This window comes from Elephantulus edwardii, unplaced genomic scaffold (assembly GCF_000299155.1).
Source record: "Elephantulus edwardii isolate Elephantulus edwardi_28Jun2011 unplaced genomic scaffold, EleEdw1.0 scaffold00036, whole genome shotgun sequence".
In the NCBI taxonomy this organism is placed as follows: Eukaryota; Metazoa; Chordata; class Mammalia; order Macroscelidea; family Macroscelididae; genus Elephantulus; species Elephantulus edwardii.
This window is the reverse complement of record NW_006399786.1, coordinates 8,796,933-8,818,276: the sequence shown is the minus strand read 5'-3', so window position 1 is coordinate 8,818,276 and position 21,344 is coordinate 8,796,933. Positions and strand designations below refer to the sequence as shown.

General features: G+C 44.8%; 1 protein-coding gene and 1 pseudogene across 1 annotated transcript; both read left to right on the top strand.

Moving 5' to 3' along the window:
• The first annotated feature begins 642 nt into the window (after nucleotides 1-642).
• Nucleotides 643-1,107, top strand: LOC102846883 (annotated as a pseudogene).
• Nucleotides 1,108-6,772: 5,665 nt separating this feature from the next.
• RGCC (regulator of cell cycle) lies at nucleotides 6,773-20,272 on the top strand. The gene is made up of 5 exons (XM_006884616.1): nucleotides 6,773-6,821; nucleotides 7,551-7,736; nucleotides 16,029-16,136; nucleotides 18,552-18,618; nucleotides 20,095-20,272. Exons 1-5 carry the CDS (start codon nucleotides 6,773-6,775, stop codon nucleotides 20,270-20,272), a joined length of 588 nt encoding a protein of 195 aa, XP_006884678.1.
• The last annotated feature ends 1,072 nt before the right edge of the window (nucleotides 20,273-21,344 follow it).

Sequence of the window (21,344 nt, the reverse complement as noted above, 5' to 3'; positions counted from 1 at the left end):
AGGAACTGACTCATAGCTGATCACCTAGCAGGTCTCACAGGGTGTAGATAATATGAGAGGAGATTGCCCATCTTTAGTATGATCCAGGTCAACTAAGACTCAGGGACTCTATGAACAACAGGTCAGAATCTTGCCCTGTTCTGTGTTATCCTTTTGATCTTTGGCCGCCTCCTCTCTTTTATTGACTCTCTTCTAGGAAAATTGGAAGTTGTAAAAAGTGATATGTTCATAAAGTTCAAAATCCTAGGCCCTAGGTAATGGAGACAGACTAGTATTGGCCATATTTAATCATACAAATGATATAACATATTTTTTCAGAAATTACAAATTGAAGAGGAATAGTGTGACTTTCATAGTAAAAAAATGAACGTATTAATATACATCCTGAAGTGCAATGCTATGAGTGATAGGATCCTATCCATATACATATAAGGAAGTCCTGCTGATACAACTATTATTAAAATATAAAGACAAAGATGAAATAATTGAGAATTTCTACTGACTTTTGCAGTCTGAAATTGATGAAATATGCGATCAAAATACATTAACACTAATTGATGACTTGAAAGTAATAGTTGAAAACAAAGAAGAAGGACTGGTAGTTAGAAAATATGCTCATGGTTCTCTCTCTATTATCTCTGCACTAGGAGCAGCTTTCCTGTCACAGCCCCTCATCCCCTGAGAATGGATGCCTGCACCAAGTTTGTCTCCACCCCTTCCCTGGTCAGGAGTGCCTCTCAGCTGCTGACCTGTCCATTGTCTGCAGTGGTCCTGACACAACCAGAGACATTGAGAAAGAAGAACTTCAGCTGTCTGACAGCCCCACGTTCCTTGATTTCATTTATCTCTAGTCACAGCTTCTAAACCAGCACCATCTCAAGGAATATTGACACATTAGCCAAGATTATTGGGGTTGGGCTGCTACGGTTGGAGTGGCTGGCTCTGGAACTGGGATTGGGATTGTGTTTGAGAGCCTCATCATTGGTTTTGCCAGGAATCCTTCTCTGAAGCAGCGTCTCTTCTACGCCATTCTGGGCTTTGCTGTCTCAGAGGCCATGGAGCTCTTTTTGCCTGATAGTGGCCTTTCTGATCCTCTTCGCCATGTGAAGGAGCCATCTCCACCTCCCATAGTTTGTTGGTTTTCTCCCCCCCGTGTCTCGTCTACCCTATGTGTTCCTTTCCCTGTAACTCCCCAGGCAGCATGGGAAAAGTGACTGGGGAAAAGGTTTGTCTGAGGAAAGATAAATAAATACTATTAATAAGATAAAAAAGAAAAAAGAGAAAATATGGTCATGATGACAGAAATGAGGCTGGAGATCCCATGATAGAATTTTGTAAAATGTATTATCTATTCTGATCCAGACCATGGTTTTCACAATTACTTGCTATGCATCAGAAAGATGTACAATTACTAGGGGTGATTGAAGGAGAATTGATGCTTGCAAGCTGTGGTGCTGGTGAAGAGTATTGAATATAACATGGACTGCTAGGAGAACAAACAGGTTCATTCTAGAGATAGTGAAACCAGCCTCTTCTTGGAGGCAAAGAGTCTGAAGCTCCGTCTGACATACTTTGGGCATATTGCAAGGAGGGCCCAGTCCTTGGAGAGGGACATCATACTTGAAAGAGTGGAGAGACCCTTGATGAGATGGATTGACTGAGTGACTGGGGTAATGAGGGTAGGTATGTCAGAGACAATAAGATTGGCACAGGATAGTGCAGTATACATAGGGTCGCTATGAGTCACAGGTGACTCAAGGCACATAACAGCAACAACATTAACTATTCACTGAAAATACTTTTAAGAAAGTATACATGGTGACTGTACATTTGGACTTCATCTGATGGACTACACAGGAATCAGATTGACTACATCTGTGGAAAGAAACAATGGAGGTCATTATCAGCAGTCTGAACCAGAACAAGGACAGACTATAGACAATAGACCATCAACTGCTCATATGCAAGTTCAAATTCAAGGTGAAGATGGTTAAAACAAGTCCACAAGAACCAAATATAATCTCAAGGGTATCCAAATTGAATTTTTAAAAAATCTATTTTAGGAATAACTTTGATACATTGACTGCTAATGACTGAAGACCAGATGAGTTGTAAAATGACATCAAGGATACCATCTAAGAAAAAAAGCAATAGGTCATTCATTCATTCATTACAAAGATAAAGAAGAAAGAAATTACTAAGGGGTCACTATACATTAGAATTGACTCAAGTGACATACAGCAATCTAGTAAAAATAACGGTGATTTTTTTCCTGTACAGATACCCACTTATTACAGCCCCATGTGTTGAAAATCTTTTTCTCTTTTTATGAATTCTGTGGATGCCTTTGTTACAAGCAATTAATCACCTATGTACTGTTCTATTCTGGACTATTATGTGCCATTGGTCTGTTTAGTCATCCTTGCTGAAATCACAGTTTTAATTATTTTAACTTAATACTAAGTCAGGTAATCAGAAGGTGTAAACCCTCCAACTTGACTTTTCTTCTTTAAGATTGTCTTAGTCACTGCAGGTCAATTTAGGGTTTAGGTTATGTGGTAAACTCTGGCTAGCATAACTAAAAAGAAACTATCTTTCTCTCGAACCTGCAAGTCCTAGTGAGACTTAGTTAAGATACGTGCCAGTCAAGACTAGTCTCAAGTGTATAGGTCAGAAACTCTCAAAATAGTAAGTTGTAAAAGAGAAAATTTTCTTATCCCTTTCTCTCATGTAGCTATTGGTAGTTCAGGATCGGTTGCTATGGTGGCTCTATTAAATCAGGGATCCAGGATTCCATTATCTTCTTGCTTCCGTCTTCAGTAAATGACTAAAACCTTATGCTCTGTTGCCTCTTGTTACTGTTTCATTCAACAGGAAGAAGCAAGGGCAAAGGCCCCTGCGCCCTTCTTTCCATTCCAAAGGTTTCATAGGATACCGCTTCTACTTCCTATTGTCTAGTATCAGTCACATGATCATTCCTTACTATAAGTGAGGATAGGGAACACAGTCTTTATTCCACGAATCAGGAGGACCATGTATATGTTAATAAACATGCTAACATTTTTTTCATGTTTTTACTTTGGGTCTTTTTAAAGTATGTAACTTATATAGGAAGGAGAGATCTGATACTAAGGAACAAGAAGGTTCTCCCACAGGATATTTATAGAGCAACATCAGGAGAGAAGTCCTATGGATGATTGGATACAAGAGATTTGAAAGAAAAAGTCCAGCTTGAAAAGAAAGATTCGGGAGCTTATCACTGCTAGTTAAAAGCTTGAGAGGAGATGAGCTGTCCAGGCAGAGGAGAATGACAAGGCCAGGGGCACACCTTCGGGGAGCAATGGAATCTAATGGGTGATTGTTGTTGTTGTTGTTAGGTACCATTGAGTCGGAATCAACTCATAGCTCACCCTCCAGCAGGTTTTCAGAGGCTGTTGTAAATCACATGGCAGGAGATTGCTCATCTTCATAAGAGCAGCTGGTGGATTTGAAACGCATTCCTCAAGGTTGGCTGCACAACTTCTTACCACTAGGCCTTTAGAGCTTTCCGAGGAATGATTAAGCAGGAGAATTCAGCAGAAACTGGAGAGAAAAAAAATAATGAAGCAGTTAGATGAATAAGGAGGACAAGTTTCAAGGAGAGAATGGTCAACAATGTACAGAAGGCAGGGATAAGAAGTAAGGTCAAGAAGTGGTCTTTAAAAAGGGTAAAACTGTGTCATTGTCTTGTTGCAAACACATAAGCCATTTCATATCACTTTCTGGAAGGAGACCTGTGTGACAGATGCCCTCTGCACTTGGAATGGAAGTGTGTAATGCCCACAGGAAGGCTGGGATGGTCAGTGTGGGCTCAGGGCCCAGGAAGACACATACCTCCCAGAGAGGGACCAGCTGCTGCCACCACATGGAAAAACCTTGTGATATTATGTTAAGCAAAATGAGCTATACATGAAAGAAAACACAATACGATTTTGTTTAAGGAGCACTGGAATAGGAATAATTACTCGCTGGTGACAAAATAAAAAATAGAGGTTACCTGTGGGACAGTGTAAAGAGCCCTGTTGGTGCAGTGGTTAAGCACTTGCCTGCTAACCAGGGCATCAGTAGTTCAAATTCACCACGAGGCGCTTCACAGGACAGGCCTGGAGGCAAGGCCTCTGAGAGCCTGGAAAACCCTAGCAAGTTCTCCATGAATTTGAAATCTGCTTGCCAGTCACTGGTTTTATTAGGTTTGGTTTTATAGGTAATTAGGTAATAATATTAGAAAACTACCACTCAGAAGTCGTACATAGAGAAGAATATGGAATATCTCATGGACTGCCAAAATAACAAACAGGTATGTTTTGGAGAAATTTAAGAGGGTTCCTTAGAGACAAGGATGGGGAAACTCCATCTCACATACTTGGGCATATTGCTAAACGTGGCCATTAGTTGGAAAGGGATATCCTGTTTGGAAGGGTGGAGGGTCAATGAAAGAGAGAAAGATCCTCAAAGAGATGGATCGACACAGTGCCTGCAGCAATCGGCTCAGGAATGTCAGAGATGATGAGGGTGGGACAGGATAGGGCAGGCTCAGATCTGTTCTTCTTGGATGGCTTAGTCATACTTGACACAATGGCACCTAACGGCAGCAGCAACAACATCATCATTTTATCACTTTTTTTCCCTTTGGATAGTTAAAAAAAACACGCAGCTTTTATATAGGAAGGAGCCTTGGTGATATGTTATGTGTTGGGCTGCTAATGGCAAGAATAGCAGTCCAAATTCATCCTTTGACAAAAATAGACAATCATCCTCCTTTAAAAGTCAGCAATCTTGGAAAACAAATGCAAGGTTACCATGAGTTGAAACTGACTCAACAGTCCTGAGTTTTAGGGAATGGGCTGTATACAGTGCAGTGCATACATCTTGAGTGTACAGTTTGATTAAGGTGTACATATCCTCCAGTTATGTAACTATTATCCAATTCAAGATGGAGTCCATTGCCGTTGCCTCAGAAGGGTCTCTATGCTACTTTGCAATTAATACCAACCCTTACCATTGCCATCAAGTTGATGCCAACTCATATCAATCCCTATAGGAGAGATTAGAACTTGCCTCGTAGTATTTCCAAGGCTGAACATCTCTATGGAAGTAGAGTGTGACATTTTTCTCCCATGGAGAGCCTGATCATTGGTATTACGCAGGAACTCTTAATTCTCCACACTGCACTATATAACTAGATGTATATTTGAAATTAGGAAAGCGAGAGCAACAATTCTTTAATCAAAATGGAACTCATCCACAGGAGATGATGGGAGCTCGGAGCACTAGCCCAGCCTCTCTGCTCATCCCTCAGGTGCAGCTGTCAGCAATGAGAAATCAAAATGTCCCCGTGGAGACAAGGAACTCTTTATTGTGACTGTGTCTACTGACTGCTTAAAAAGGGGGTTGTCTTGCGGCTTCTTTGAAGATCAGCTTGAATGAGTCTCTGGCTGAGAGAGGTTTCATTTCTCCGCAGAAAGCCAGGCTGGAAGCGCCATCATCCTGGGACAACTGTCTTTGGAAGACAGATCCTTGGCCTCAGCTCTGAGTGGCCACTACTCTGGATATTCCCATAGGGGAAGGAAAAAGAAAGAATTTAAAGGGGAATGTGGGGGAAAGAGGAAGTAAAAGGAGCAAAAATGCATGATGTAGGCTCCCTGCTGTTGTGTCAACAGCCTCCTTGGGTCTGCGCAGAGCTGCACCTCCCACGCGGTCAGAGCTCACACTGAGGAGCTCGGGAGCCAGAGTGGTGCAGTGGAAAGTGGTTCTAAACCCGGACTTTCCATCTATACGACTGGTTAGAGACTGCGCCTCAGTTTCCACGCCTTCTGCCCCGGTCTGCGGTCAGAGACCCCAGTGTCACTTTTCAAGAGGGCGTTGGAAGATTGAGTATCTAACTTTTAAATTATTCAACCTTAACTGCTTTACATTGGAATAACCCCGTGTGATCGGTGGTTGGGGCTCTCCTCTGGCTTGGCGAGGGGGGTTATTCATGGCCACGCTTGTCGCGCCAGGTAGCTGGTCAGTGTGGACGCTTCGAGGCACGAGTCCAACGTGTCTGCACAGCAGCTTCTTCCGCTAATAAATTGGTCCCAGCGCGCTTTAATTCAGACTCCTTGAAGTCAGGATAGAAGCACAAAGAAAGGATTCCTAAACTCGGACTAAACTAGTTCTCACGCCAGGCCTGCGCCCCGCGTCTGCTCGGCCCTGTGGGCCCACAATTTGGGGACAAGGGACACTCGGAGCCGAGTCACTCCTGGTCGCCCACACCCTCGTTTCTCGCAGTTATCCGGGAGACCCAGCATTTCCACGTCCGTTTCACAGACGAGGAACCGGGGGCTCTCGGAGGTCAGCGCACATGGCGGGGATCCAAGCAGCCGGAGCCCCTGACCCTCCAGTGGCACCAACCAACGACAAGCCACTTCCGTGGGTCGGGTTGTCAGGGCGCTCGTGTAAGTGGCGGGTAAATATTTGGGGCTGTAACCCGGGCTCTGGCGACTCCTTGTCACTGCAGGCGCGTGGCGGGGCGGGGCCTCGGGGACAGCAGCTCCCGCCTCTCGCGGCCCCGCCCCGTCCCGCCCCGCCGGCTATAAGAAGGCAGGACCCGGGGCGTCTGGCGGAGGAGAGCGCGCGGCCAGCCACTGACAGCGCGGGACGTGAGCGAACCCCGAGCAGCGGCCACAGCCCCGTCACCCCGTCCAGACCTAATCTGCCCTGTCCCGGCCCCAACCGACACTTCGCGCACCCCATGAAGCCGCCTGCCACTCAGGGCAGCACAGCAGCTGCCACCGCCGCAGGTGAGTCCCAGGACGCAGATGGGGTGTCCTGAAGTCCAGGCTCTCCAGGTGAGGACCAGGAAAGAGGGAGCCCGGCCCCGAATCCAGGTGGCCCAGTGCCGGCGAAGTCAATGCCCTCCCCATCATAAAAGGCTGGGAGAGAACTCCTCTCCTCACGATAAGCCGACTAGCGGCCTCGCTCCTCTCTCCAAGGCCGGCCTGGGGTGGGGAGCTCGGAGGATTCGCATCTCTCCATGATGGGCTCGTCCCTCTCCCCACAGCAGGCTAGGGGCCTCGTCCCTCTCTCCATGATGGACTCGCCCTTCTCTCCATAGCAGGCCAGGGGCCTCGTCCCTCTCCCCACGGTGTGCTCGCCCCTTCCCCATGGTGGGCCCGCTCCCCTCCCCATGGAGGGCTAGGGGCCGCGCGACAACACGGAAGGGACGGGCCCTGACTCAGTTTACCCAGCGTCCCGGGTTCGCGCGCTCCGTCACGGGGAGAGTGTGCGTGGGCACAGGGAGCCGACGCGCTGCGCGGGAAGTGTTGTGTGTTAGCTGGGTGACCTTTGGTCGGCACGTTCACTAGCTCGGTTTTCTTATCTGTGGAGAGGGTGGCGGCGCTGGGGGGAGTGGTTGAGATGAAAAGGCACCTGGCGGCGGAGGAGCGGGGCTCTCGGCTGCGCTGGCGCGTCGTCGTCCGGGGCCCGCGGCCCCTCGCCCGCGCCTGCCCGAGCCCCTGTCCTGTCCCCAGCCCCGGCCCTGGACTCGGCGGCCGCCGCGGACCTGACCGACGCGCTGTGCGAGTTTGATGCGGTGCTGGCGGACTTCTCGTCGCCCTTCCACGAGCGCCACTTCCACTACGAGGAGCACCTGGAGCGCATGAAGCGACGCAGCAGCGCCAGCGTCAGCGACAGCAGTGGCTTCAGTGACTCGGAGAGTAAGTGGGGGCCTTGTCCTGTCGGTGCTGGGGTGCCCAGCCCAGCCCTATAGCTCCGCGGGGTGAGGTTCGATCTCGTGTACACAGGGAGACTACACTTAACGACCTGGCGTGTTTAGGCTCAGGACTCAGTTTGCACATCTGGAGGCCCAGCAGAGTAAGCCCCCGGGGCTCTGCACAGTCTCCAGGACCGGAAAGACCAGGATTGAAGGCCCTGCCCAGCCATGAGTAGTCACGGGATTGCTCTAGGAGGTCGTGGGTCCTCTACCTGCCTCCCTTCAGGTTTGGTGGTTTCCGCAGTTGGCTGACTCACAGCAAGACAGGACTTCAGGGACCCCAACGGCCAGTCTCCTTTCTCTCCTCTCTCTCAACTTTTCAACACTCACTTCCAGAGATGGGGCGGGGACAAGCCATGGGAGGGCACAATACTCAGACATTTCTGAAACCAGAAAAGTTTTCCCAAACTCCTGTTCTTGGGATTTTTGAAGTAACTGCTTGTATTTTCGCCTCCTGGCCTTGAGCTCTCACAGAGTTTGTAAAGCTGTCTGGTCTGCTGAGTCCAAGTATTGTCGGGGTGTCCTTCTCCCTGTGTGCACCCTGTCACAGGCTTTGACCCCCTGCCCAGGCCAGAGGGGAGTCTGAAAGCAGAGAGGCTAAATGAGGAGTGGCTGGGGTGGACCCTTGGTGACCTATCTCATAATTAAGGCTGCCCCAGGGAACCTGCCCTAAAAAACCTTAGAAGAAAAGTGACATCATTTTCAAGGAGCTCAAATTTCCTGTAAGGATTTATGACCATATATACCCGTTACAGTGTCAAACAGCAAATATGATGACTTTAGTAATTTTTCTTATTTGATATTATTATTTTATTTAATATATCATTATTGCCCTTCAAATCCTGGGTTATTGTTAAAACACCATATTAAAGTCATCTGGGTTGTTCTTGACACTTTAATCCTTAGGATTTTCCAAGCATGAATGTCCTACCCTGTCTCTGGAATTCTCTGGATGGTACTGAGTTGCTAGCTGAGAGTTTGGATGCTCAAGATTGTCCAGATGGGTCTTGGAAGAAAGGTCTGGTTATTGATTTTTAGAATTCTGGGAAGCGCAGATCTGCCCAGACATAGATGAGGTCTCCTGAGTTGAAGTCACCTCAGTGACATCTGGTTGACTGCTTTCTTGTGACTCTCTTGTTTTGAAATCTTGAGCTCTTTCTTTTCCTTCTGAAAAGGGATAAAGTTCACTTGCCACTAGGCTCAGGATTTGAGGCAGAAACCTGACATTTCTTGGCAGCTCTGCCTGCGGGTTGGACAGAATTACAGCTTTTGAGGTGAAAGGGAATGGAATCATTGCTGTAAATTTTTTTGTTTTGAATTTTTGGGCTTGGTTGGTGAAGACCACATATTAAATCCTTAGCAGTAATTTACTTTTAAAATTTGCTTTCAAAGGGAACTCTTACAGGCTTTTGAAATTTGTCTCAATATCTATGGCCAAATTTAAGTATGTCTCTTTCTACTGGGGGCCGGGAGCAAGTTGTTCATAAAATGGAAATTTGCTCCCACATGGGAAAGAAAGCAGGGATGGTATGCCCAGTGCCACTCTGTGGCAAAAACCAGCTCCTTTCTAAGTCACAGCAGGACTCAGCTAGATTACAGCGGGAGTTTGCCCATTCATGGGTGATGGCAATGTCATTGGAGTGGGACTTCAGATCTGAGATGCTTTTTCAGGGTCCTCAAAGAAAAGGCTCTAGAAACAGTCTTATTAGTTTGAGTGTGTTTGTGTGTGTGTGTGTGTGTGTGTGTGTGTCCATTTCTAATAGGTTGGGCTTGGGGGTTTTTAAGTCTTTCTCAGGACACGTGTGTGCTTGGCTTTCTGGTTTTGTTGACTCGTTCACTTTACATCACAACTTAATTTAGTAGAAAAATAATAAGTGGAGGATTGGTTGAGGTATAACGAAGGTTTAAGATAACATTAAAATACCTAAAATCTAACCAGTTTATATTGGGTTGTCTCTAACCTTTACTGACCCCAGGAATGTCAGAGTAGAACTGTACTTTATAGGGTTTTCAGATAGATCACCAGGCCTTTCTTCTGAAGTGTTTGTGTGTGGATATGAATCTTCAACTTTCAGTTAGAAAGTTAGAGCATGTTAACTGTTTGCAACTGTTTGATGACACTACTCTTTGTTATACATGTGTTTGGTGCCCTGCAAAATTAATTAGAAATGGTCTTGGCAAGATCTATGTGAGTCTAAATAGTAGTTTCTTAAGTAATACTTGCTGCCAAGAATTAAGACATTTGTTATACCCACTTATCTGTTTAATGCTGTCCCATCAAGATAGTTATCTGATATGCTGTCTTCCACAGTCCTGTTGTTATGTACTATGGAGTCACAACAGACTCATAGCTGACCCTGCAGCAAGTTTTCAGAGGCTATAAATTGCACAGGAGGAGACTGCCCATCTTTCTCCAACAGAGCAGCTACAGTGAGCATAACTCCTTACCTTTAGGTGACCACAGTTCTTTTTTAAACTCTTATTATTATTACTGATCTCTTTGCTATATGCTTTGAATATGTTATCTCATATGATCTCTCTCACAACCCTAGGTGCTGCTCTGTCTGGCTGGGGAGTCACTGAGAATGGAACCCAAATTGAGCCATGGGAAACAGGCTAGTTAGGAAGCCAAGGATGCACTAGAATTCCAAGGGGGTGACAAGTCTCACTCTGACAGATGCCTGGCAGTGTGTCCAGGGGGACCACACAGTTCCAGGAGGGCAGCTGGGTAGAAGTAGTGAAATTGTTCTATCCCACTTTAAGCAGGCTGTTAATAGTTACATTTGGAGGAAGAGAACCCTTTCTCCTCAGTTCCCTATGGCAAAAAGAAACAGACCCAAGGCTTTCTTTTTCTCTCTTAATTACTGTGGTTTGCCTGCCCTAGACGTGTGGGGTGGTTCTATATTTACAGGAGCTCTGGGCAAGGTTTACTGTCTATGACTTTTTTTTCTCATTGGAATAGCCCATGCCAGTGCTAACCCTAGATTACCTTTCTCTCCACCCTGCAAACTGAAAAAAGCTCACTTACCTTTTAAAGGAGGTTCTGTTTTCACAGGTGAGTTCTCAGGTTCTGCTTGTATCTTACAAGCTAGGTGGCTGTGCAGGTAATCTCTAGGTTATGGACATATGACTAGTGTTATATAAAATTGCCCCCACCTTGACGCAATTGAAACATCTCCTACTATCAACAATTTATCTATCACAGTCACCTTCACTTGTTGAGTGTACTGCATTTAAATCATGAAAGTCATCATACTTTTTCTTACACTAAAGTAAGATGCCTGTTACCTACAAATGAGGGGGCACTGGTGGCCTACTTCCACCAAGGCCTCCTGTATGACTTACAGCCTCCGAAAAACATACTGGAAGTTCAGCTTTGAGTTGTTTACAAACAGAAATGAGTTGTGAGGTTGTTTTGTGTTGACCTACAAATGAGACTTAAAGGGTCTCCTTTGTAACCCCGTGACTCCCTGTATATTTAATATGCTTACATTTCTTTGCTGGTATCTTAGCTAACATGGTCTCTGAGATTGGGAGTTCCTGGCTTAGACGCATTAAGGTGGTTTTAAAAAAGGCAGATTTCAGGTGGCTTTGAGATACTGTGAGGAGGAGCTTCAGAGCTGATTGAAGTCGCTGGTGTAAGGCTGTAAACATCCAGCTTTATGAATCCATTAAGTCCCTCTCAGTAGCAACCGTTGGTACCCGGGAGAGGCAATAGATGAATATATTATTAACCAGTGACACCTTGTCATTTTATCACTAACTGACTGTTATTTTGCAAGGAGCAGAGTTCCAGGGCAGTGAAAAGAACAGGAAGTTGAGCCTTGCATAGCTTTTCATCTGCCACACATCTAGCATAAGGCCTTATTTATTGTGAGTGTTTAATAAAAGTCTGTGGAATGACGTGTTATCAGGAAAGGGTAGAGAGGAGGAGCTCCTCTGAGGTCTCTGTTGGTGGCTTGCTCATGGGAGGTTTCTTCTAGGTCTCCTGTGATGATCACTTTTTCCTGAACAACTTGCTGCCAGCTGCAGCAGAGAAGGAAGTCAGGGCCCAAGCTCTTGCTGTCTTTTTATTCTCTGTGATGACATCTCTTCTCCTGGGCATTCAGTTCTCTATTTTGCCAGTAATTTTGTTGTTCTTGTGCCATTGAGTTGCCCACAACTCATAGTGATCCTATGCACAATAGTTCTGAACCCTGCCCTGTCCTGAGCCAGTTTCACTAACTCCAACACATCTACCCTGATTACCCTAGTTACTGTATCAATCCATCTCATCTGAGGTCTTCCTCTTTTGCACTGTCCCTTCACCCTTCAGAGAATGATGTCCTTCTCTAAGGACCGGTCCCTCCTGGCCACATGCCCTAAGTATGTGAGTCAGAGCTTCAAAATAACTAGCTTCGAAGGAGAAACTTCACCCTCTCCAAGACAGACCTATTTGTTTCCTGGCTGTCCATGATATGTTTAAGACTCAATTCCAGCATCACAATTCAAAGGCATCAATTCTTCTTCTGTCATCTTTAGTCATTGTCTAGCTCTCTGATGCATAGAGAGAACTTTAGAACAAAATAATCTAAAATCATATATATCAGACACGAGCACTTGAGCTATTAACCTCTTAGGCTCAGAGTAACCGGTCACTCAGCTTTCCCCTGGCCTCTGTGCTGCGTGTTTCCTCTATAGTGGTGGCTTCTACTGGGCCCAGCTTACTTTGGGGTTCTTCGGGCAATTTTGATCTTTTTTTTTTCCTAGCAAAAATGGCATATGCAGAGCATTACCAAAGGGTGGAGTTAAACTGTGGGTGGGTTTGACTCAAGTACTGGAAAAGCCCTCTTGAGGGTTGGAAATTTTGGAGCCCATATTCTGGTCTGGCCTAGATGATTCATGATCTCTTTTAAGAGAGCAAAGGTGTGGCAGTGTGCCAGTGTGTGAACTTGTGTGTGCGTGTGTGTGTGTGTGTTGGTTGGGATGGAGGAGTGAACACGTGCTATGTTAACCTAACTCTCTCTCTGTGTGCAACGCTGTAACTGGTAATTCCCCCACCCCTTCCTCTTCCTGTGGGAGTCAGGAGCTCTGGTGGTCTAGTCCATAGTGTACTGTGATGCTAGTACAAAGGACGTGCCTCTCTGGCATTTCGAGTCCACAGCCACTCAGTGGGAGAAAGATGAGCATTCTCCTCCCACACAATTTAAGGCATCTGAAAACCTACCAAATGGTCAACTATGAATGAGTCAGTCTGGACAGGGAGTGGTGGGAGAAGCCCGAGTTCATTTGCAGTAGGGGACAACTTCTGATCATTTTACTACTTTATGACTCAGTTTATAATTTTGTCTGTATGAATTTGAGGAAATACTTGTATCCAGAGATATTTGGCCTACTGACTAGATTCTGGGAAGAAAAAGTAAGTCATGCAGATGTGCTAGAGTTATGGCTCATCCTAGGGGACACTGGTGGCCCGGTGGTGAGAAGCTGTGCTGCAATCCTGAAAGCACACAGTTCAAATCCACTGTCTGTTCTGTGGGACAAGGATAGGCAGTCTTGTTTTGTGCAATTAACTGCCTTGGACAACCCACGGGAGAGTCAGCTATGGGTCAATTCTGACTCAATGGTGCACAACGACATGACTCATTCACTACTGAATACCCCAAAACTGAATGAGTTACTGTGAGCTTTTCTAGAAAATGGAATAACTTTTGGTCTTCCAGATCCCAAGAAAATCCAGTTGTGATTTGTTGTTGTTGTTGACCTCCCAAAGGCTGGGTATGTGTGGACATGAGACCACTGGCCCACAGAGGTGGCTACATTGAGTTGAAGGCCAGAGTCTTGGGAAGGGCCTGTGGTGTGGGGTGGGGTGGGGTTGGAGTGAGCGGTGTGATACTGGATTTTGAGGACAAGCTGCTTTTGACTGATAGAGACTGGGGGTGTGGCCACTGTGATCAGGTCCCCTGCGTGTGGAGATGGGTGATGCTCCCGAGTGCCCTGCAGGGCCAAGGATAATATTCCAAAGGTCTTGTGTTCCTTCCTTCCTTCTGGCTCAGGCGTCTGGGCACAAGGCCGCCTTCCTAGTACCACATGTGACTGTCTGCCTCTGAGTCTGACGTCACCCAATGCCAACACATTTCTCAGGTTAGATTAAGGGCACTGTGGCTCTCGCATGGTGACAGTCATTTTCCACTGTAGGTCTGCAATGCACATGGCATTTTCTTGTATACAGAGAAAGGCTTTCCTGTGAGAAAAATTGAGATTCTTCAGAGGCAAGCTCAGAAGGTTTTCCCTAATTGTGTGCCACAGAAAGAGCATCCTAAGACATTTTACCAGGGATAACAGGAGTACACAAACACACAGTATCTCACTTTTATGCAAATTTAATAAATGGGGTAAACTGGTTTCTTTATTATAAGAGAGATATTATACAGGGCCTCTTTGTTATGAGATGCACAAAGAGGTTGCAAGGGGACTGTGTGAGGAAACCATGACGTTGATTGCCATGAGCTTTGTGCCAGGCTGAGTCTCAGAGGAAGGAGAGGTTGGGAGCACTGGCCAGTCAGGGAGGATCAGGGCATGTACGGAAAGTGGAGGAAACAGGCCAGTAGGCCAGGAAGACAAGGTGGCTGCTGGGGAGGCCCCCTTGCCAGAGAGAGAGGTATTGGAGGAGTCATTGAGCCTCTTAGGGCTGACGCTACAGTTCCTTAGGACCAGGAACTTTTGTTTCGCAAGAAGCCCTAGTTCTCTAGCAACTGGACCTATCTTTTGTAACTTAGCTCATTTTGAGTGAAGAAGACCAAAGAAGAAAGTAAGAGGATCCCCAAAAGGAGAGAGGCTATCGCGCTCATTATTGAGCTGTGCTTGCTCACCTGAGGAGCCTTTCCGGTGCTCATCTCAGTCACACAGCGGCTGGCATTGTGTTTTGTTTTCACCAGGAAGACTGTTCCCTCACGACCTCAGTGGCCACATCCTGCTTCCGCTGCCTACTCTTCCTTTGAGCCGATGTTGATGTCGCTCTGGTGGCAGCTCCTGGCTGTGTCACGACACATGGCAGGACTTAAAGAAATAGAACCCAGAATTTCAGAGCTATATAGAACTTTAAGGGCTCTTTAAACTGGTGAAGATATTAATGACTTCCTCAAAGGCACCAAGTACCCACTAGCTGTTCCAGTTCTCTTGACTCTCAAGTCAAAGCTGCTTCTGGAATTTTCTCTTTGTGTTGCCTTGGTTTTTAGGGGTGTGAAAAATGGGGGGATCACAAAAATCACCTGAAGTATCTCTGGCATAGACTGAGCCTCAGGCTTATTCCGGAAGTGTAAGTTTAAGGAAAGTGTTGGAGGATCCAGGACAAAGGCTCCCTTAAGCAACTGAGGAGGGTTGAGTCATGGGATCAAACTTTGGGTCTGTATTTTGGGAAATTCAGAGGGCAAAATGGACTTTTTTTTTTTAATTAATTTTAATGAAAGTTTATAGAGACTTGGGTTTCCAGTCATTCATTGTTGCACTTTTCTCCCTACCCACCCCCTTCCCCCAATTCACTCTTCTCCTTGAAAAGAAAAAGAAAAATTCTTTCATTGTTATGCAATCCCTCCCTCAAGTCACCTTCACTCTAGACTTCTGTAATGACAAGACTACCCATTCATATGTCCCTTTTAAAAGTTCTCTCTCTCATCTGTTTCAATGCAATATACATCATTCCTCCCCTCCTTTTCTGTCTTCCCTCAACCCTGATGTCAGTCTTGTTTTACAAGAGTGGCCCTATGCAATATTTGTCTTTTTGTGACTGAGATATTTCACTCAGCATAATGTTCTTCAGGGTCATCCATTTTGCATAATATTTCATGAGTTCCTTGTTTTTAAATTCTGTGTAGTAATCCATTGTGTGAATATACCAGAGCTTCTCTATCCATTTGTTTGTTGATGGGCACTTGGGTTGTTCCAAGCCACAGTGAACATGGGTGTGCCTATATCTGCTTGGGTGGCAGTTATGGTTTCTTTAGGGTAAGTTCTGGTCATGGCGATCCCAGCATGCCATGATTGTTTTAGGGACCACGCTTGGATGTACCTCATTTGAGACCCCCACACTGACATGCTCACTCCTCAGCCTCAAATAATTTTGGAGCAGAAAATAGAAAATCAACTCATTCCCTTTTATCTAGATTGATAATGTTTGCTTCTTTTGAAGACGAGTTGGTTATTAGTAGACTGTAGCCTGAAAACCATTTCTAATGAGCAACCATTTCTTTCCTGGAAGGTGCAGATTCACTCTGTAGAAACAGCTTCAGCTTCAGCGACGAGAAGCTGAATTCTCCAACAGACTCCACCCCCGCCCTGCTCTCTCCTGCCGTCATGCCTCGGAAGGGTGAGTCCCTCAGGTGGAGGTGGGCTTTCTGGCTTCTCAACCGCTCTCCTTGTCCCCTTACCTCTAGCCAGTCTTTACCAAAGTTGCAAAACAAATAGATGATTGTGAAAAACAATGTAGGCAAACTTGGTAAATAAATCAGAGTAATATAAAAAAAAACCACCCCAACATTAAAATGACCAACCAATCAACCAACCAAACAAACAAACAAAACCCACAAACAAATAGACAAATGTTCAGCAGGGAGCTCTAGTGGCCTAGTGAGTAATGAGTTGTGCTGCCAACCTAAAGGTGAGGGTTCTAATCCACTCTGCGGGAGAAAGATAACAATCTCCTCCTGTGTGATTTATGGCTTCTGAAACCCTGCTGGAGGGTCACCTAGGAGTCAGCTCTACTCAATGGCACATAAAAGCAATGACAGCATTTCACTCTGGGGACATCTGGTGTAGGGGCAGATGGTTCAAGTGCTCAGACACCAGAAAGGTGATGGATGGAGTCCACCAGGCCTCTCCTAAGGAACACCCACCCCTGTGACCACCACCTGAAAGATCATCATGGAAAACCCTGTGGTTCTGCCCTGACACATGAGAGTGAGAACAGACTCAACGCCGACTGGAGCATCTTATCACAGGACAGCGTGGAGCAGAACCTGCTCTTTCTCAGGATTCAGAGCTGTGTGACAGTTAAATCAGAGCAGAAACCTCAAATTCACATGAAGACAGAAGAGCTGAGAGACTCTAGGTTCTGTTCTGAGCGTTCTAGTCAAGACCGTGCACCCTGGAACACTGCTGTTTGTGAGTCTTCCTCTGGATGCCTGACTCTAGAATTTCTGGCCCAGCAGCTAGATTGGGTGGAAGGTGGGACTCCTTTTATTGCATTAATTATGCAATCCATGTTTTCATGTTACAGAGTTAGCAATTAAATGGGATCTTTCTTATTAAACAAGAGATGATTTAACATGATTCAAAATAGCCTGTCTGCACTGTGGTATTTATAGTCCTAAGAAGTTTTTTAAGATGCATGAGCAGTTTTTTATTTTTCAGAACTCGTAGGGTGTCTCCAACTAGAGAGCTGAATGTTCTATTATATAGGACAAGTGCCCTTTTGAAAACAAAAGGAGTTTTTTTCCTTAAGAAAAGGTTATACTTGCTGAAAATGGTCACTGAATGCAAAATTGGAGCTTAGATTTTGTTTTGGTTTGTTTTCTAAATGAAGACTCCATTCTTTCCTGGCTTGGGCATCAAGGCGGAATGTTGTTAGTTTTCAAAAGAGACATTTTTAAATTCTCGGCCACATTTTAAAAGTCCGTGGCCACTGGGGACTCTGCCAGTATCCAGCCCTCAGTCAGCTGTAATGGATCTGTGGAATTTAGAGAGACAGAGCCATCTAGAAAGTGGCTTAGCATGCACCCAGATTTGCTACCTGATCCTCAAGAGGTGGACATTAAAGAAGGAGGAAAAAACCCCTAGTGCCAAATTGACTTGAAAAGCTAAGAACAATGAGGCACTTGTAGCTGGCAGGGGTGAATTAATGGAAGTCTCTAGTATTGCATTTCAGCAGGAGCCCTGGTGGCACAGTGGTTAAGCGCTCGGTTGCTGATCCAAAGGTCAGTGATTTGAATGCTGGTTTCTCTGCTGGAGAGAGATGCAGCTATCTGCAGCATAAAGATCACAGCTTTGGGAACTGTGGGGCAGTACTTTGCCCAACAGGTTCATTGTGAGCTAGGCTTGGCTCTTGGCAGTGGGTAAATGAATTTCAGAGAAGGCATGGTGCCGTCATGATTTCTGAGTGATGAAAATCCTGCACCATCAAAAAACCCAAACTCTTTGTCTCTCCTTCCCTCTTGCCTAACTTTTAAGGCAGCAAAGGGAGATTCCTTGAGCAATAGATGAATTGTGGTTAGGATGAACCCAAAACCAAGAAGGAAGGATTTAGGCCAGTCTTCAAGTTTCTGTAAAGAATGTAGCATTGATGCATCAGTGGTAGAATTCGTACCTCTCATGCTGGAGACCTGGGTTTGATTCCCAGCCACCACTCATACGTCAGTGGAGGCCTGTGTGGTGCTTATGATGTTGAATGAGTTTCAGAAGATCTTCCAGATTAAGGCAGACTAGGAAGAGAGATCAGCTTGTCTATTTTGAAAATCGGATAGTAAAAATTCTGTAGATCTTTATAGTTTCATCTGCAACCAATTATGAGACTAGCACAGGATCAGGCAGTGTTCCATAGTGCACAGGGTGCTCAGAAGACAAGCTTGACAGCTAACGACAATAACAAGTTCTGGAGCAGACTCTAGAGTTTGGACTGCATGCCCTTCACAGACTTTATGAGGGTGGTTTGCACATTCTACTTCAGCTGTGGGAGTCATTAACTGTCTTTGACATAGTACACTAAACTCTATGTCTTGTTTTACAGCCAAACTAGGAGACACGAAAGAATTAGAAGACTTTATTGCTGATCTTGACAGAACATTAGCAAGTGAGTACATGCCTGCTTATTAAAAAAGTTAAAGAGAAAACTAACCGGCATCTCTGATAAAATGCTATAATGTTTACAAGTTTGCCCAGGCAGAAAGTCACATCACAAGGCTTCCTAAGGTTTCGTTGAGTTCAGAAACATGACCCTAGTGCCTTAGAGAAATTCTGAAGATAAATTTTCATTAGTCAGTGTACCTTCCTAACAGAGAGAACAGGCTACTGGCAAACAATGGTGTTTTGTTTGAGAAGTGGAGAGAGAAGTAGTGACAGCAAGACTGGAGCTTTTCCACTGTGGCCCTGCCAGATTTCTGGAGAAGAAATGAGCTGATTGACCGTACAAGTGTCGGGCTGACACTTGAGACTCCATCCCACAGGCCAGATGAATCTTCCTACATTATATCCAGGGGCTTGATGAGCTCTGTGTTCTAGAAGGATGGGCCTTGATAGAAGCATTTGGCTTGGGGAAACCCTCTAACCAAAGACCTATGCCAATGACTAAATTACCTCTATTAAACACTGGCTACCTTGCTTTTTGTTTGTTTATTGATACTTCATGTATCATTAAAATTATCATTAGCATCACAATATGACCAAAAACTTGATCCTGACAACTAAAGACATCAGATCATAACTTCTGTGGAAAGTCTAGTCTCATTTAGAAGGAAGCTTGAAATTTTATACACCTTCTTCTGTAGGACAACGTTACAAGACCAGTACACCAGCTCAGACTTCTCAAATGGAAGTTTTCACAGCTATATTTACTATTGGGGTTTAGGGTGCAAGGTCAAGGAAGTCTTGTTCATTTACCAAATGGGCCTAAAGAATTTTGTCCCAGCTTTTCGTTTACTGGTAAAAGTGTTTTGTCTAGGAAGAATTTCATGCTGTTATTGTTAGGTGCCACCAAGTTAATTACAACACATAGTGACCCTATGAACAGCTTTTGCTAAATAGGTTATCTCTGATAAGGAGCAGTGCTGTCAACCTAATGGCAAGCAGTTTGAATCCACCAGCTGCTCCTCAGAAGAAATATGGCCAATCTCTTCCCTTTTACATCCTCTGAAAACATACTGGATGCTTAGTTATGAGTCGATTGTGACTCGACAACGTGTAACAACAATAAAAACAACTAGCTAAATAGCTGAGTAAAATTAGGAGAAAAGGAGTGAAAACAGACCCATAGTGGGTCACTTAGATCCAAATACGAGGAAGAAAGCCCATTTCTATTTATGTAAATATGTGATTGTCCGTTTTCACACATGCTGTACCATCAGAAGAGTAAGGCTTGTTTTGACAGAGGCAGTTGTAATTATAGCACAGTTTGTATGAGAGCCATCTACCAAGCCTGTTTCATGGAAATCACAGATGGCTGCCCTGTCATGTGGAAGCCTGCCATCAAAGTGGGTGCTCTGAGGTACTGTGATCTGGTGAACCGTGGGATTTGTGATCTAAGTAGGTAATCTTACTTATCTCCTCTTTTACAGGTATGTGAAACAAGGAAGGGCTCTGGGTCCTTTCTCTTCTAAGGCAGAAGCTTCTGAAAGCTCTGAGGACCTGGTAAAACCAACTACTGGAATCTGCTGCAAAATGGACAGAGATGAGACTCGGCTGCCCACAAGCCCTCAGACGAGCTTGCCTGTGGATCATCTCTGGACACATTAGATGATGAAAATGACTTTGTTTATCTCTCTACTTGCAGTGTATTATAAGAGAAGACTCCTGCTAATATTGTATTTTCTCTTAAAACATAGCTCTCCTGTAATTTAAAGTGCTTTTGTGAAAAGATTTGTAATTAATTATATATAGTTGAAACAGTAATATGCCTTTCTCATTATAATATATTTTTGTATATGAATAAAACCTCAAACTGGAGCCAGAGTTTTTTTAAAGCTTGCTTTTATTTCTATAATTTCTTTCTCTTTCAGTGTATGTATTTACATTCAGCTTATATTTGAATGGAAATAATATACCTTTGGAATCTTAGCAAGGATTCTGGGTGCTGCTTAATTGTACTAGATAATAAGGTAATGCACTAGCTGTTGAGCATTGGCTGTTCTGTGGTAGAATTCTTGCTTCTCATGCCAGAGACCTGGGTTCGATTCCTGGCCAGTACATTGTGTACAACTATCTGTCAGGGAGGTTGCTATGATGTTGAACAGATCTCAGCAAAGCTCAGATGGTCTAGGCAGAAAGAACTGGCACTTTACACTTGAAAATCAATCAATGAAAATCCCATGGGTCCCATGGTCCAATTATGATCATGGGAATGATGGTGCACGATTTGTTGTATTTTGAGTTACTATGAACTGAGGCCAACTTAATGACACACAAAAATAAATTTAAGAACATTTCTTTGAAGCTCAGTTGGTACTCTAGAGAAATTAATGGGACATAGGAATTTGAGAATTCCGGTGTTGAAAAAGGTAAAATTTCTTTTCCATCTCCATCCCCCAGGTGCCATGAAATTTTCCTTGAATTAAAGAAAGTACCTGTTGTAGTCCAAATATAGGGAGTGCTGGTAGCCTAATGGTAAGGAATTATGCTAACTCAAAGCCACATGATTAGAGTCCACCAGTAGTTCAGCTAGAGAAAGATTAGCAATCCCCTCTCATGCGATTTACTGTCTCTGAAAACCCCATGGAAGGTCAGCTATGGCTTTCTTCTGACTCGAGGATACTTAATAACAGTCCAAATCTGAGACTGAAAATCTAGGGAAAGTTGTGGCAGTGGACCT